Source organism: Pseudozyma flocculosa, assembly GCF_000417875.1.
Source record: "Pseudozyma flocculosa PF-1 unplaced genomic scaffold scaffold00001, whole genome shotgun sequence".
Classification (NCBI taxonomy): domain Eukaryota; kingdom Fungi; phylum Basidiomycota; class Ustilaginomycetes; order Ustilaginales; family Ustilaginaceae; genus Pseudozyma; species Pseudozyma flocculosa.
This window is the reverse complement of record NW_006920869.1, coordinates 846,615-861,129: the sequence shown is the minus strand read 5'-3', so window position 1 is coordinate 861,129 and position 14,515 is coordinate 846,615. Positions and strand designations below refer to the sequence as shown.

The following is a 14,515-nucleotide window of genomic DNA, read 5'->3' as shown; positions in this document are numbered from 1 at the left end:
GTGGTGAGAAGGAGAGGAGGTGGTTGTGAGCGCGCGGCTGTTGGGGCCCGCCCCGCTCGGCGCGCCAAGCCAAGACGGTGCTGGGCTGGCTGGGCTGGCAGGCAGGCCCTTCTGCTGGCTCCCGACGTTCGGCGGTTGGCCGTGAGTCACTTTGACCGGGCTGCCAACCCGACGGCCTCATTCGCTGATTGCCGTCCCGATTGTCCCGTCCAGCCGGTCCTTGCCCTCCTGGCTCACCCCGGCGACGACGAGGGCGGCGGCCCCCCACATGCATGCCAGGCCACCGCACCCACCCAAGCCAGCCATGCCATGGACGCTGCAGGGCCACAATAAATCACCCGCGGGCCCCGCCCTGTTCTTCTCGAGTCACGGCGGCGCGGCCCAGCGCCCTGGCCCTCGATGTTGGCCCCACGAGAAGAATTTGGCTCTTTCGGTTCCGAAAGCGCATTTTTGGGTTTTCCAATCCGACTTCCGAGCTGCATGCCTCGCCGCTTTTTCTTCGTTCGCTGCTGTTGCAGGCCCCGTGGCCAGCTCCACACAGAACTTCTGGCCTCGGCGACCCTAAGCCTATGCTGGTTCGACCACCTCGCGTCGACCTTCCTCACCCTCGCCTCCATCACACTCTCCTGCCCCGCATCGGCACTCCCAACATCGCCCCAGTATGGCCACCGCGGCCTCCCTCTTCGCGAGCGAGGTCGTCCTCTACACGACCTCGTCCTCGCCCTCGGCTCCCGGATCCATGGCCATCACCAACCTCGCCGCATCTTCGTCGACCACGTCGCTTCTCTCGTTCAAGGGCCTCTCCGACCCCGCTGCCCACTCGGTCGACTATGTCGCATCCCAGCCCAACCCAGCGCTCGGTGGCACCGGCGGCCTCGTCTTCCAGCTCGAGGCCAACAAGGCCATGCTCAACGTCTACTCGTTCCAAAAGGACCATCCCGTCCTCCGCATCATCCTGCCCCAGAAGCTCTCCTGCCTCGCAGCATCCCCCGACGGCGCATTCGTCGCTGCCGGAAGCACGGACGGCCGCATCTTCCTGTGGAACGTGGCCACCGGCGACCTCCTCGCTTCCTTTGACGCCCACTACCGCAGCATCACCGTCCTGCGCTGGTCCAGCGACGCTCAGGCGCTCGTGACCGGCAGCGAAGACGCCCGCATCCTCGTGTGGAGCCTGGCCGGCCTGCTGGCGCCTTCACAGCAGTCGTCGTCGTCCATCACATCCTCCTCGCACAACCCCACCCCCTACTGCACCCTCGCCGACCACAACCTCGCCATCACCGACATCGAGGTCGGCAACGGCGCCTTCCCGCACCAGATGACCCTCTTTAGCTCCTCGCTCGACTCGACCGTAAAGGCGTGGGACGTCCGCACCAGGACGCTGCGCGCCACCTTTGCCTTTGACCATCCCATCCGACGCGTCGTCCTGGACCCCACCGAGCGCTTCTTTTTCGCCTCGACATCGACCGGATCCAAGGACACCATCTTCCGCGTCGATCTTTTCAGAAAGAAGCAGATCGCGTCCGGCCACACTGTCGCGTCCTCGTCTTCTGCCGCCGGCGCAGGGACAGGCCTGTCGATGGGCGCATTCGTCACGCCAGCCCTCAAGGGCCTCACCACATGGGAGGCGAGGGCCGACAACGCCACGTCGGAGCCAGAGCGCATCACGGCCGCATCTGCGACGCAGGACGGCAGCCTGATCCCGATTGCGGATTCCATCACCTCGCTTGCCCTCTCCCTCCACGCGACATTCCTCCTCGTCGGCACGGCGTCGGGGATGCTACTGGTCATCGACGTGTCCAACTCGCAGGTGCTCAAGACAGTCTCGCTGCTCGGACAAGCAGGGGCCGCCGGCGCTGCGGCCTCCGGTCGCAACGCCGTGACCAACATCATCACCATGAAGCGGCCACGAGATCTCGTCGGTGGCTGGGAAGGTTCGAGCACCGGCAGCTCCCTCCCTCTGCCAATCAGGCCAGTGGTGAATTTCCAGCGGCAGGTCAAGGGCGAAGATGACCGCTCCGACCTCGTCATCAATGTGCGGATAGGCGAGCAGCCAGATGCCGAAAGCTGGATTGACCCGATATGGGACAGCTCGCGGCCCGCGACTTCCCTGGCGCTACAGTCTCAAGGCGGGTGGGGAAGCGGCGATGCGGTGTCGTCAGCACTGGCAGGGTCGCTCGGAGGCGGCGGAGGCGGTGGCAGCATGGTCGGATCGGCGGAACAGGCGGAAAAGGTCGAGGAGCTCAGTCGCCAGGTCGAAGCGTTGCGGAAACAGCTCACCCGCGCCAAACAGGTCAACGACGAAATCTGGAACAACGTCGTTCGAGACCGCATCGTCGCCGCCGACAATAGCCGGTAGGACGGCAGGAGGGGTTGCATCGTGGTATGCCTGTCACTTCTCAGTGTCGGACGGCAGGTGTCGAGGGCGTCGGTGGTGGTGGAGGAGATTGCCGGCCGGGATTTGAATGGATGTCGTGTAGTAGTTACGAGGCTGCTGTGCAGCGCCTCAAGCAGCGTCGTCGTCCTCAGTGCAAGGTAGCACAGTTTTGAAAGGGCCGTTGCAGTCACAAGTCAGATGTGGGACCGGCAAGACTCTTCACGGACGTGATTTTGGCCGATGCAGAGGTGGACAGCTCGCCTCCGAAATTCCCGACAGCACGCGCCGAAGGACCGCGTCCAGCGAAAGGCACGACCAAATTGTCCTGAATTGCGGCGAGCAAAAGTGCAACATGCCGTACAGTAGGTAGCAAGCAACTGACAAGTGCCTTCGACAGTGAAAGAGCGGGTCAACTAGAGGAAGAGAGCGAGAGCAGCAACGCCGACGAGGGCGGAGGAAACGAGGGGAAGGGCGAGCGCCGACGCGCCGCTGGTGCCCTGGGCCGCGGTGTTCTGCCCGGCCGAAGCAGCGTTGCCGCTACCGGTAGCGGCGGCCTCAGCAGCGTTGTTGGACCTGGAGGAGAGACCGGAGGCAGCAGCCGAAGAGGACGATCCCGACGACGGGGCAGCCGAACCAGTGCTGCTGGAGGCGGCGGAGGTCGACGAGGAAGGCGCCGCCAGGCCGAGGCTACGCGCCGGGAGACCGTGAGAAATCGTCGGCACCGTCTTGCACTGCGAAGACGACGGCGCAGGGTGAGCCGGGGGAGTGCTTGCGTCGCCCTGTCGGAACGTCGAGCTGCCGTAAATGCCGGCAAGCTGGCCGATATCACCTTCGCAGGACTCGAAAACGCCCGCGTCGTAGTTGGCGGGAATATTCCATCGACATCCCATAACGTCGTAGATATGCTCGCACTGCTTGGCGGCGTTCTCACCCCAACAAGCCCGAATACAATACATGGTGCTTGATGCGAAGTTTGTCCACTCGCTCGCGTGCCACGCCTCTCCTCCTGTTGCCGGGTTGGCGGTTGTGTAGAGGATGCCGCCGATGGGGTTTCCGAGGTCATCGGCGCCGTGAGGGTCGAATTCTCCGCCGTCGTCGCCGGCGGGGATGTTGATGGAGGTAAAGTCGCCGACGCCGGTGACCTGGACGTAGTCCTTGGTGCGGACGAAGTGGGCGCCGGTGATGGTGCCGTCGGGGATGAGGCGGGTGCCGTGTTTGTCGGTGGTGCAGTAGGCGACGCCGGAGCGCTCCTTTTCGCCGACGGTGCCGTATTCGGCGGGTCCCCAGATGCAGAAGTCTTCGAGGGAGTTGATCCAGGCGGTCTGGCAGCGCGAGTCCTGGGACCAGGTGTCCTTTGCGCAGGTGTTGTAGCCGCTCTGGGGCTCGCCGCCGGGCTGGCCGCCTTCTCCGGACTCGATGCGGTTGGCTCCCATGTACTGGTCGGGGAGCTCGTTGATGGCGTAGGTGGCCTTGGGCTGCCACTGGGTCCAGGTCTTGGTGGGCCTGTTGCGGTCGAGGTCGGTCTCGGCGCGCGGGTCCTGCGCGAGGCTGAGCTGCGCAAAGGCGAGCAGGGTCGCCGCGGTGGCGAAAGTGAAGCGCGTCATGTCGGTGCTGGGAGGAAGGAGGGGTTACGGTGGTGATGCGGGGGGACGGAAAAATGAGTGTGGTGGGGAGACAAAGGTTCTGTGTTAAAGGTCAAGAGGGAGACGACGACCGTCCTTGAAGAAGCCTTCGAGGCTTTTGAGATGGAGCCACAGTCACAGCACCGAGGGGAGAACAGCGAGCACAGACGGGGGCGGAGGGCGCGCACGGCGTACGTGCTGGAACGAGGCAACGGGCGGAGCGAGGGTAGGGGAAAGGTCCGGGAGGCAAGGGCGGAGGCTTGGCAAACACGACGAGGCGGCAAGCAGCAGCACGGATGGATGCGGGGAGACATCGTGGAACCCTTCTCGACAAACGAAGGCGCAACGAGCGAACAATACCTGTGACGGGATGCAGATGGAGCACTTTGAAGCCAAGAACGTACTGGATCGGCACGTAACGCTACCCGACCGAGGCGCTTGCCGTCGACAGGGGGAGCCAAGACCCGCTTCATTGCCGGCCCTCGTCCCCGTTTGGACGAGCTGGAAAGGCGTTTGGAGCGCCCTCCGCCTTCCATTCTTGATCAATATTGCGAGGCAATTTGCGCTCGGTGACGGTCCACAACGTGGAAGCTGGTACGGGATGCTTGCGTTAACTACCTTGCCTACATCGTGCTGTGGCGAGGATGGAAAAGAGCGCGCGCGCTCCGTCACGGATGCCATTGCCGGAAAGCCTCGGGGATCCGGTTCCGTTCAAGACAACCTCGCCTGCTCAAGGTTACGGCTCCCCGCCTCGTGTCGGTACTGGACCTTGCCAAGACCTTGAGGGAGGCATTCCAGAGGAACGGGCAGGAGAGGAAGGCACAGGCGGTCGCCCCTGTCGATCCCCCTGGGTCTCCCGTCGGCTAATTCATCAAGCGCAGCCGCACTGCGACGACGGCCTCGGCGCACACACCTTGGCGTCGATGTGATGCTATTTTGGCACAAAGAAGGCGATGTTGCAGTGGGCGGAAAGGGCCAGCGAGGGGAGCGGAGAGAGGAGAGCGGCAGCCGATGTGGATGCACAGTGTTCGCGGTTCTTGGCACCTTGCCACGCCTCTTCGCGCCTCGCCACGCCGCGACGCCCGTGTCTGCAGGCCGGCGAGCACTTTGTCGCCTCGAGCTGAGCAGAGTGCCTACAGTACGTAACTTAGCCGCCAAGAGAAACGTCGCGGGGCTGCCAAGAAGCAAGCAAGTGGCGAGGACCGACGATATTCCGCCGTGCTCCTGGCATGACTACCGTAGAGGGTGCCTGGGGTGCCGTGCCCCTCTGATCGACTGGCTAGCAAGCAAGGCATTTGAAGGACGAGCGACGAGGGGGAGGAGAGGAGGAGGGGTCTTGGCATCGAGGGAGCGGGGATCGTAACGTTGCTTCCGCTGTTTGACAGCCAGGCCGCGCGTGTGCCAAAGGCGTGGCTGCGGCCTCTTTGTCTTGGCGCGCCCGACCCTTTTTCCTTCGGGCTTGGCACTCGGGCGACTCGGATCCGATTCTGGCGCGCCATTGCTCGACCAACCCAACGAGCGAGGGCGCGTAGGCTGACATTCTGGCTTGCCTTTCGCCGACGATCCCGGTCCCTGCCCCCCTCGCCCGACGTTCATGAGACCGTCTGGCCCCTTCGCAGTGGCATCAGCAGCAGCAGCAGCAGCAGCAGCGGCTCTGCGGTTCTCGGCATCGTCGCACGTTCTGCGCACCGCACGCATGTCGGCCGAACCACGAGCCACACGGAGCGGCAGGGTCAGTCGGCCCGTCGTCAGGCTGCAATCCCAGTTCACCGCCGCCACCGTCGCCGTCGCGGCCGCGGCCGCCAGTGTATCTTCGTCTGCCTCGGCATCACCATCCCATCATCGAAGTGCAAAGTCCAACTCTGCCCAGGCTGCGGTTGGTGACGATGCCCATGTCAAGCGCGAGGACGAAGAGCAGTCGCGCGTCGAGCCGCTCGACTCGGTCAAACGATCACCGCGGAAGCGCCGCAAGGTCGCAGGCAACGCCGAGCCGTCCGCCCGCCGGGTAAAGCAGGAGGATGCCGCGTCGATCAAGGGCGATGCCGACGACGGGACGGTAGCCCGCGCGGTCAAGAAAGAGGACTCCTTAGACGCTCCCGACGACCCCGATGTCAAGCCCAAGCAGCGGCGAAGCAGGAAGCGCGCCGCCGCCGACGCATCGCCCGAGATCTTCCCTCCGCGCATCCTGGGATCCACGCACCACGTCGGCGCACATATCTCGTCCGCCGGTGGCGTCGAGAATGCCCCGCTAAACGCCCTCCGGATTGGCGGTAACGCCTTTTCCCTCTTTGTCCGGCCAAAGATGCAGTGGGCCTCGAAGCCCTTGACCGATACCAACACGTCGCAGTTCCACGTGCGCACCAAGGAGCACGGCTACGGCGCGCCGCACGTCGTGCCGCACGGATGCTACCTGATAAATCTTGCCAATCCGGACGAGGCCAAGCGGGCCAAGTCGTTTGAGGCCTTCATGGACGACCTGCAGCGATGTGAGGCGCTCGGCGTCGCCCTCTATAACTTCCATCCCGGCAGCACGGTTGGCGAATGTACAAAGGAAGAGGGCTGTCGGAACATCGCAGACGCCATCAACAAGGCCCACGGGCTGACGAAGAGTGTCACTATCCTCATCGAAAACATGGCGGGTGCCGGCAACCTCATCGGAGGCACCTTCGAGGAGCTCAGAGACATCATCGGTGAGTCGTCCGAGTCGCCGTCAGCTTTCCCGTGCGAACAGCATCGTCTGACCGCAATGCGTTGGTCGCTTCACAGGCAACGTCACGGACAAGTCGCGCGTCGGCATCTGCCTCGATACGTGCCACGCCTTCGCGGCCGGATACGACATGACGAGCCGAGAGGCGTACGACGCCACCATGTCCCAGCTCGCGTCGACGGTCGGGTTTGAGTTCGTCAAGGCGGTCCACCTCAACGACAGCAAGACGCCGCTGGGGTCGCACAAGGACCGGCACGAAAACATTGGCGCGGGCCACCTCGGCCTGTTCGCCTTCTACGCGCTGATGAACGACGAGCGCTTTGCGGGCATCCCGCTCATCCTCGAGACGCCAGGCGGCGACGACAGCGCCATGCACGAGGTGTGGAAGCGAGAGGTGGCTGCCCTGGTACGTGTCCGTTGCGGCCGTATCCTCTGCGCAGACCGGCTGATAAGTTATGTTGTATTCCCCGGTGACATGCTGCCCCTTGCCAACACCCTGCACCCCGCTTGCAGTACTCCCTCCAAGGGCTTCCGCCGGACCCGACGACGTGGACGACGGCGCACGCGCTCCTCTCAGAAGTACAGGAGATCCGTCTCCGCACTAAAGCCGAGCAGGAGGCGAAAAAGGCTCGACTTGAAGCGAAACGTGGGAAACTTGAGGGTCGAGTAGAGGCGGAGGAGTCGGGCAGCGACTGACTGGGGCCAACCCAGCTGCCAGAGCACAGCGACGACGAGCGAGATGACCGAGGCCGAGATGAAGCGCGATAGGCGCGGGTAGGCCGGGAAGACGAAGACGAGCGACGTGTCCACGCCCGTCATGGCCATGGCGGTGCGCGGCGAGGGCTGGAAGGAGAATTGCGTCGAGTGCGAGGACCGCAGGCCGAGGAAGGGGAAGGATATGCGCGCCGTCGCCGAGGCGGTCGAGGGGTTATGCATCATCATCGTCTGGCACGACGAGGCTGGAGGCTGCGAAGGGCGGAAGAACTCGGTCGGCGTCTCTGCCGCGCCCGCCTCGGGTGACGTCGAGGTGGAAGAGGCGGTGTCTGTACTACCGCTGCCGCTTGCGTTGGTCCAGCCTGTGATCAGCCAGGCGGGCTGGTGCAAGCGAAAGACGTGGACGCCGTTGAGCGATAGCACCATGCCGTCCCGACCGGACAGGGAAAAGTGGGGAGCGAGGATGACGTTCATGTCGGCGGAGTCGCACAACGCTGGCGTACGCGTGTGTGCTTGCGGGAAAGGTCGACGAGGACGAGAGGAAGGAAGGTTTTCCACGCCTCGGACGGTGGTCGTAGAGGTGGTGTTGGTGGGTTGAGTGCGAGGTTGGGGTGAATGTGCGAGAAGGGGGCGGGGCGAAGAGAAGGTATCCGTGCGTACGGCGGCCAGATGAAGTCCAAACGAAGGTATGATGGGCGACGATGCTCTTTTGTACGACCAGCGCAGGGAGTGGAGCTCGTCCGCCTGGTTGAGCCTTTCTTGCCAGCAAGAAGGAGTGGGACGAGAGTGTGGAGCGAGGGACGAGGTCCGGCCTCTGTCGAAGGTGGGGGCGGGTGGATGGTGATGAGGGTTGGGATAGATGAGGATGGTGATGGGTCCCATATCCGCCCTTGCCCCCCACAGCCCCAAGCGGCCTGCCGACGAGCAGGCCAGGGCTGCTTGCCCTTTGTTCGCGCGGCCAACTTTCAACGAGGACCGCGAGCGGTGAACGCACAGCAGCAGACGCGGACGAGGGTAGGGATAGGCGTCGTGCAGCGGTGACATTGTGAGCAAAGGGTCTGGTCGAGGCGGAACAAAAAGTGCGAATGACCAGAGGAACAAAGGGAGGTCGAGGCGACTCCTTCGATACCACCATCCTCCCCTCCGCCATCCCCTGCGCAATACCGCCTCATCCCTCACTTCCCCAGCGCAATTTCGACCTCGTCGCCCTCGACCAGGTTCCAGCTGGCCGCGGTGCTCTTGAGCGTCGCGGGCCGACCGCCCACCCTCAGCTTGAGCCGGCTCGCGCCAATCTGGGCATGCAGCACTGACGCGTGCACCCAGTCGCGGATGCTGCCCATCGACGCCGTCGGGGCGATCTCAAAGTCAAGGACCGATCCGTCGGCGTGCGACGAGACCGAAGGCGCGTCGGGGAGGCGCACCTTGACCTTGACTGGCTCTGGATGCGCGGCGAGCCAAGCGACCTCCGGGTGCAGCTTCCCGTCCGAGGACTTTGTCAGGCCCTCTTCTGCCGGCGGCGCCTGAGGCGAGGCCGAGCCCGCGGGGCCGTCGAGCGCCGGTCGTTGCTGCGGAGGCTGTCCGGCCGGTTCTCCGTCGGCAGGTCGTTTTTGCCCCGACACGGGCGAGGCATCTGACGGAATTCCCTGTCCAAGCGCAGCCATGCGGGCAGGGTGCATCGTCGGGGGTGCCGGCGCGGGAGCCGGCGAGCCTGATGCGGCGTCGTTGGGTGACTTTGCTGGTGGAACCTCGCCGGGTAGCAGCGGCCTCGGTGGCAGGCTGGAACCAGGTGGCGGCACCAGAGGTACGGTGCTGGCCGGCGCCGCATCGTCGTCTGCTCCATCTGCCGGGACGGGAAATTGTGGACCGTAGCTCGGCGCCGGGGCCTTTGTGGGCTTGCGGTGCAGCTGGTTCATCTGGTCCTCGAGGTCCTTGTTCTTCTGGTACATGTCCTTGGCCACCTCGCGGCTGCGGGCGTGGCCGTCCCAGATGATCTTTTCCTTTTCGCGCGCCAGGCGCTTCTCCTCGGCCTCGCGCCGTGCCCGTGCTGCCTCTTCGGTTTCGGTGCCGAAGATGTCGGTCCTCGACGAGGCAAACTGGCGCAGGAAGTGGGTGGGGTCGGCTCCCGCCTGCAGTGCCGCCTGCTGCGCCTTTTTGGCCTCGAGCTCGGCACGCTGCTCGCGGTACTTGGGGTTGAGCAGCTCGAAGCGGACATGCTCGGCCATCTCGTCGACGGCAATCTGCTCGCCGCAGACGGGGCATTGGGTCATCTGCGGGCCCTGTTGGCGTCCGACGATGCCTCGCGGCACGTAGTCCTTGCGGATCTTGATCGGCGCCGCACCGTCGGCACGCTTGACGTCGGTTTGTGGGGCAGCAGAGGCGGCAGCAGGGGGGGCGGCACCCTCGTCGCCGCTGTTGTCCATCTCCATTTCCATGTCCTCTTCCTCCTGCTTCTTGACGGTGGTGGCGGCGGCGGCGCTAGTGCTTGTGCTGGCGGCAGGCCGCGTGGATGTGCTGCCCGGCATGTCGAGCTCCTCGATCTCTTCCTCTCCCGCGGCTCCACCTTCGGTCTCCATGATCATGGCGGCCATGCGCTTCTGCGCCATCGTCATGCTCTCAACCTCGCGCAGCGAGCGCGGCGGCGGCAAGTCGACGTGCTGGTCGGCGTCGGTCAGCTCGACGGTGCCGACGACGACAAAGTCCTGCCAATCGATCTCGTCGAACGCGGCCTGCTGCTGCTTTTCCAACTCGTCTGCCTTTTTGCGCTTCTCGCGGGACCACTTCTCGAATTGAGCCCGCTTCTTGGCCTCCTCGAGCAGGCGCGGCCTGGCTCCCCCGGCGCCGATGCCGATCAAGGACCTAGCGTGGTCGTCAGTGGTGCCGTAGGCTCCGAGCTTGACTTTTTCGAGCAGCTCAGCGGGCGGCTGCATCACTTTTTGGTACTGCTCGACGAGGCGGTTGAAGTAGCCGTAGAGCGAGTGCGAGGGGCGAAGGAATTCAAACTGGAACGAGCGCGCCTCCCGCGCCTGCAGCGCCGACGCAAAGGACCGGCCCTTGCGGGCGGTGAAGAGGGCGGTGAGCTTGATGATGTCAAGGTCGATGGCAGTGATGTTGGGCAGATCGGCCGAGAACTCGAACGGATCCGGCTCCTCGGGCGCCTGGTCTAGCTCGGACTGCTGCTGGCCGGCCGATTCGGCATCTGGTGCGCCATTCTGGGCAGATGCTGGTGCCTGGCCGCTGCCTGTGGGCGGTGGTGTGGGTTGCGCCTCGCCGCTCTTTGCGGCGTGGATGCGCTGCTGGTAGTAGGCGTGGTAAGGGTCATCATCGTTGAGGAAGCTGAACTTTGGGTTGTTGCTCTCTGCCGACTTGATCTTTGCCTCGAACGAGGGGCCGACGCGGGCGACAAAGTCTGCGGTCTTGTCGACGGTGGTGCGGATGTCGGGGGGCGGGTAGATGATGCCGCCGGAGGAGAACTTGGGCTTGGCCGCGGGTGCGGGCGAGGGCGAGAGGGTGTCGCCGTCTGCCGCGTTGCCTTTGGAGGGCGGTGGGAGGTTCAAGGCGGGCGCCATTGCGGGTTGTGCTGGGCACGAGGACGTGCGGAGATAGATGCGCAGCAGCGGGAAGGCGTTGCAAGCGATGGCGGTGGTGGTGGTGGTGGTGATGGGAGAGACGGAGCGGCGCGGGTCGAGTGGAGGACAAAGCGACAAGGGTTGCTGCCTCGATCTGGAACGATTGACCCCCCGATGACTTCCCGATTGGATGATTACCCCGGCCGGTGCATGACTTTGACTGCCCCTTTCGGCCCGCCTTTCTTGCTTTTTGTGTTGGCGAGAAGAAAGGCGGCCGCCGCCGCCGCCTCCGCCCCGCGCTGGGATTGCTGATCCCATATTTCGGTGCGGTGCGGCAATCGATGCTCCGAAGAGCGAGTCACCTGGCGTCTGCCGCTCGACGACCAACACCGCCGACGCCTGCCCTACCCTACCCACTCGGCCACCTCCTTCGCCGCGACCGCTACCATTCGACCCACCTCCTCGCCCCTCGTCAGCACCCCACGTACCAGGCATTCCGCTGCATTGCATCGCCAGCCTGCCAGCAAACACACAACCTTAGGCAACGTTTCCGGACGCACCGTGCCCTCCTCACCCACCACCGCAATGAACGCCGTAAGTACAAAGGTTGCCTCGCCCTCGGTCGAAGCGGCCGCACTCACTCACCTCTTCTCTCATCGATCCTCTCCCCTCCGTCGGCGCTGCCTCCGCCATGAAGTCCAAGTTTTCTCCGTCGCTTCCCGAGGTCGAAGCCCAGCTGTCTGGCGCTGCGGCCGCCGGCAACACGATCCCAGTCTTTGCCAGCCTGCCATCGGACCTCCTCACGCCCGTCACCGCCTACCTCAAGCTCTCGAACGGCGCCGACTCGGCGAAGCGCAGCTTCCTCTTTGAGAGCGTGACGGGCGGAGAGAAGATCGCGCGCTACAGCTTCATCGGCGCAGATCCCTTCAAGATCCTCCGCTCAGGGCCCGGCCTCGACGTCGAGGGCGATCCGCTGGTCGGCATCGAAAACGAGCTGGCAAAGTACAAGTACATCCCCGTCGCCGGCCTTCCCAGCTTCACTGGTAGGTCAAGGATGCATCATCGCACTCCGTGTCTCCTTCGTGCCGCTGACCCTTCTGGCCGCTCCTCGTCTCTCGTTGCTCCGCACGCCCGGAAGGCGGCGCCATCGGCTACATCAGCTACGACTGCGTCCAGTACTTTGAGCCGCGCACCAAGCGCGACCTCAAGGACGTCCTCGGGATCCCAGAGAGCGTCTTTATGTTCTGCGACACCATCGTCATCTTCGACCACATCTACAACACCATCCACTGCGTCTCGCACCTCCACCTGCCACCGGCCCCCACCTCGGGCGGCTCGAACCGCTCTACCGAGATCGCGTCGCTCTACGACGCCGCTTGCGCAAAGATCAAGGCGCTCATCGCCACGCTCTCGACCGAACAGACGCTCCAGCCGGTGCAGCCGCCCATCCTGCCCGGCCAGGAGGCCGTCTCCAACGTCGGCAAGGTCGGGTACGAGGGCTTCGTCACCAGCCTGCGGCAGAACATTGTCAAGGGCGACATCATCCAGGCGGTCCCCTCGCAGCGGCTCAAGAGGCGCACCACGCTCCATCCTTTCAACTGCTACCGGCACCTCCGGCAGGTCAACCCGTCGCCATACATGTTCTACGTCGACTGCGGAGACTGCCAGCTCGTCGGCGCCAGCCCCGAGACGTTGTGCAAGATCGAAAAGGGCAAGGTGGCCGTCCACGCCATCGCCGGCACCGTCAAGCGGGGCAAGTCGGACGAAGGTGGGTGCCACGCAGTCGCCATGCCGGCACAGAGGGACAAGGTGGTGGTGGACATTCTGCGCAAAGGCCTTGTTGACCAGATCAAGCGCGTTTCCCTCCCCTTGCATTCCCTTCGCCCGCTCGATAGAGGACGAGGAGCTCGCGGCGCAGCTGACGGGATCCATCAAGGACCAGGCGGAGCACGTGATGCTCGTCGACCTGGCCCGCAACGACATCAACCGCGTCTGCGACCCGCTGACGACGACCGTAGAGTCGTTTATGAAGGTCGAGAAGTTCTCGCACGTCATGCACCTCACCTCGCGCATCACCGGGCTGCTGCGGCCCAACAAGTCGCGCTTCGATGCGCTGCGGTCCATCTTCCCCGCCGGCACCGTCAGCGGTGCGCCAAAGATTCGCGCCATTGAGCTCGTCAGCGAGCTCGAAAAGGAGAAGCGCGGCGTCTACGCCGGCGCAGTGGGACGCATCGACTTTGCCGACAAGGAGATGGACGTCTGCATCGCCATCCGCACCATGACCTTCAAGGACGGCAACGCCTACCTCCAGGCCGGTGAGTCGGCCGTCCGAGGTGCAGGTTCGATTCCTCATCGCAGGGCAGCTCGCTGACGCTCTCGGGCCCTGTTCCTTCGCCACGTCCCCTTCCACTCGCGCAACAGGAGGTGGAATCGTCTACGACTCGATCGAAGAGGACGAGTACATCGAGACGATCAACAAGCTCGGCGCCAACATGCGCTGCATCGCCCAGGCAGAAGGTGCGTCGCGAACGGGGCCAACATCGCCGCTCGTGCTCGCCGCCGGTTCATTGCTGACCTCCATCCATCTTCGCACTCCGCTCCCACCCGCAGAGTACTACCTCTCAAGAGAGCAGGCGTGAGCCTCGGCCGTACGAAGTTGCACCAGGCGATGCGACAGGCCGTGTGCTATAGACGTTATCCAGTCATAGAGGCACCCACCGCATCCACGCCGTACACCTGCATCCCTGCCCGCCTGACCCAGCCTTCACCGCAGCACCACGCTCGACTTACGGCCGTCCGTCCGAGGAGTGTCTAGGTGAGTGGCGGCACGCAGAGATCGGCCGACTTCGGGTGCGTCAATGAGTGTGGTTTGCTATTTCGGCGGGGGACAGCGGTATCGACAGCGAGCGATGGGACCGCGCTCGAGGCGCACATTGGACCCGAGGATCTTGACTGGATGGTATACAGTTGGGATAAGGAAGAAGGGCAGGCGGTGGATAGATGGGGTATGAAGATGGGGTGGACATGACCCGGGAGCGAGCGAGTAACGGGTCCTCACACGGCGAGGTCACTGAGCCACACGCGGTCCTCGCGCAGGCCTCGCGCCGCAGCGTCGTGGGGCATCGAGTTGGCCGGAGTCGACGCTACGCGGCTCTGGTCGACGGAACCGTGCGCCCTGTCCGGACCCTCTTCGAGAAACGAGTAGAGGCTCACTCTCATGCCCTGCGTCGTTGCGATTGCGCTTCGCTCCCGCGGTGCGGCGGATCGAGGCTGCATCGTCAAACGGCGGCTGGACCTCGACGCCGGAGCATCGCCTGCATCAACGTCGTCGTCCTCGATGGCGTCCAGGATCGAGTCGCGCACCGAATCAGGGACGCTCTCGAGGCGCGCGCGGCGAGCGCCGGGACTAGAGTGGTGCGGCTCGGTCACCGACGAGCTGCGCGAGACGCGCGGGAAGGTGCCGAAGCCATCCGCGGCGCCGGACGACGTGCTCGCCTCGACCGCACTCGCAGGGTCGACCGTGCGAGTGCTG

At 64.5% G+C, this 14,515-nt stretch overlaps 6 protein-coding genes across 6 annotated transcripts in view; 3 read left to right on the top strand and 3 right to left on the bottom strand.

The window, feature by feature from the left end:
• Positions 1–661: 661 nt before the first annotated feature.
• Positions 662–2,356, top strand: PFL1_00304 (uncharacterized protein; the record flags this gene model as incomplete). Its single annotated transcript, XM_007877801.1, has 1 exon — positions 662–2,356. The coding sequence occupies one exon, from the start codon at positions 662–664 to the stop codon at positions 2,354–2,356; it is 1,695 nt and encodes a 564-aa protein (XP_007875992.1).
• Positions 2,357–2,787: 431 nt separating this feature from the next.
• Positions 2,788–3,978, bottom strand: PFL1_00303 (uncharacterized protein; the record flags this gene model as incomplete). The annotated part of the gene is made up of 1 exon (XM_007877800.1): positions 2,788–3,978. One exon carries the CDS (start codon positions 3,976–3,978, stop codon positions 2,788–2,790), a length of 1,191 nt encoding a protein of 396 aa, XP_007875991.1.
• Positions 3,979–5,692: 1,714 nt separating this feature from the next.
• PFL1_00302 (uncharacterized protein) lies at positions 5,693–7,399 on the top strand (the record flags this gene model as incomplete). Its single annotated transcript, XM_007877799.1, has 3 exons — positions 5,693–6,686; positions 6,763–7,109; positions 7,217–7,399. 3 exons carry the CDS (start codon positions 5,693–5,695, stop codon positions 7,397–7,399), a joined length of 1,524 nt encoding a protein of 507 aa, XP_007875990.1.
• A 1,193-nt stretch (positions 7,400–8,592) lies between these two features.
• PFL1_00301 (uncharacterized protein) lies at positions 8,593–10,983 on the bottom strand (the record flags this gene model as incomplete). Its single annotated transcript, XM_007877798.1, has 1 exon — positions 8,593–10,983. One exon carries the CDS (start codon positions 10,981–10,983, stop codon positions 8,593–8,595), a length of 2,391 nt encoding a protein of 796 aa, XP_007875989.1.
• Positions 10,984–11,568: 585 nt separating this feature from the next.
• PFL1_00300 (uncharacterized protein) lies at positions 11,569–13,622 on the top strand (the record flags this gene model as incomplete). Its single annotated transcript, XM_007877797.1, has 6 exons — positions 11,569–11,577; positions 11,681–12,026; positions 12,122–12,751; positions 12,879–13,298; positions 13,405–13,500; positions 13,594–13,622. 6 exons carry the CDS (start codon positions 11,569–11,571, stop codon positions 13,620–13,622), a joined length of 1,530 nt encoding a protein of 509 aa, XP_007875988.1.
• A 415-nt stretch (positions 13,623–14,037) lies between these two features.
• PFL1_00299 (uncharacterized protein) overlaps positions 14,038–14,515 on the bottom strand; it is a gene marked incomplete at both ends in the record, with an annotated part of 3,214 nt that continues 2,736 nt past the window's right edge. The window contains one exon of the mRNA XM_007877796.1: positions 14,038–14,488. Within this exon, the coding sequence (XP_007875987.1) occupies positions 14,038–14,488 (451 nt within the window). The remainder of the gene's footprint in view (positions 14,489–14,515) is intronic.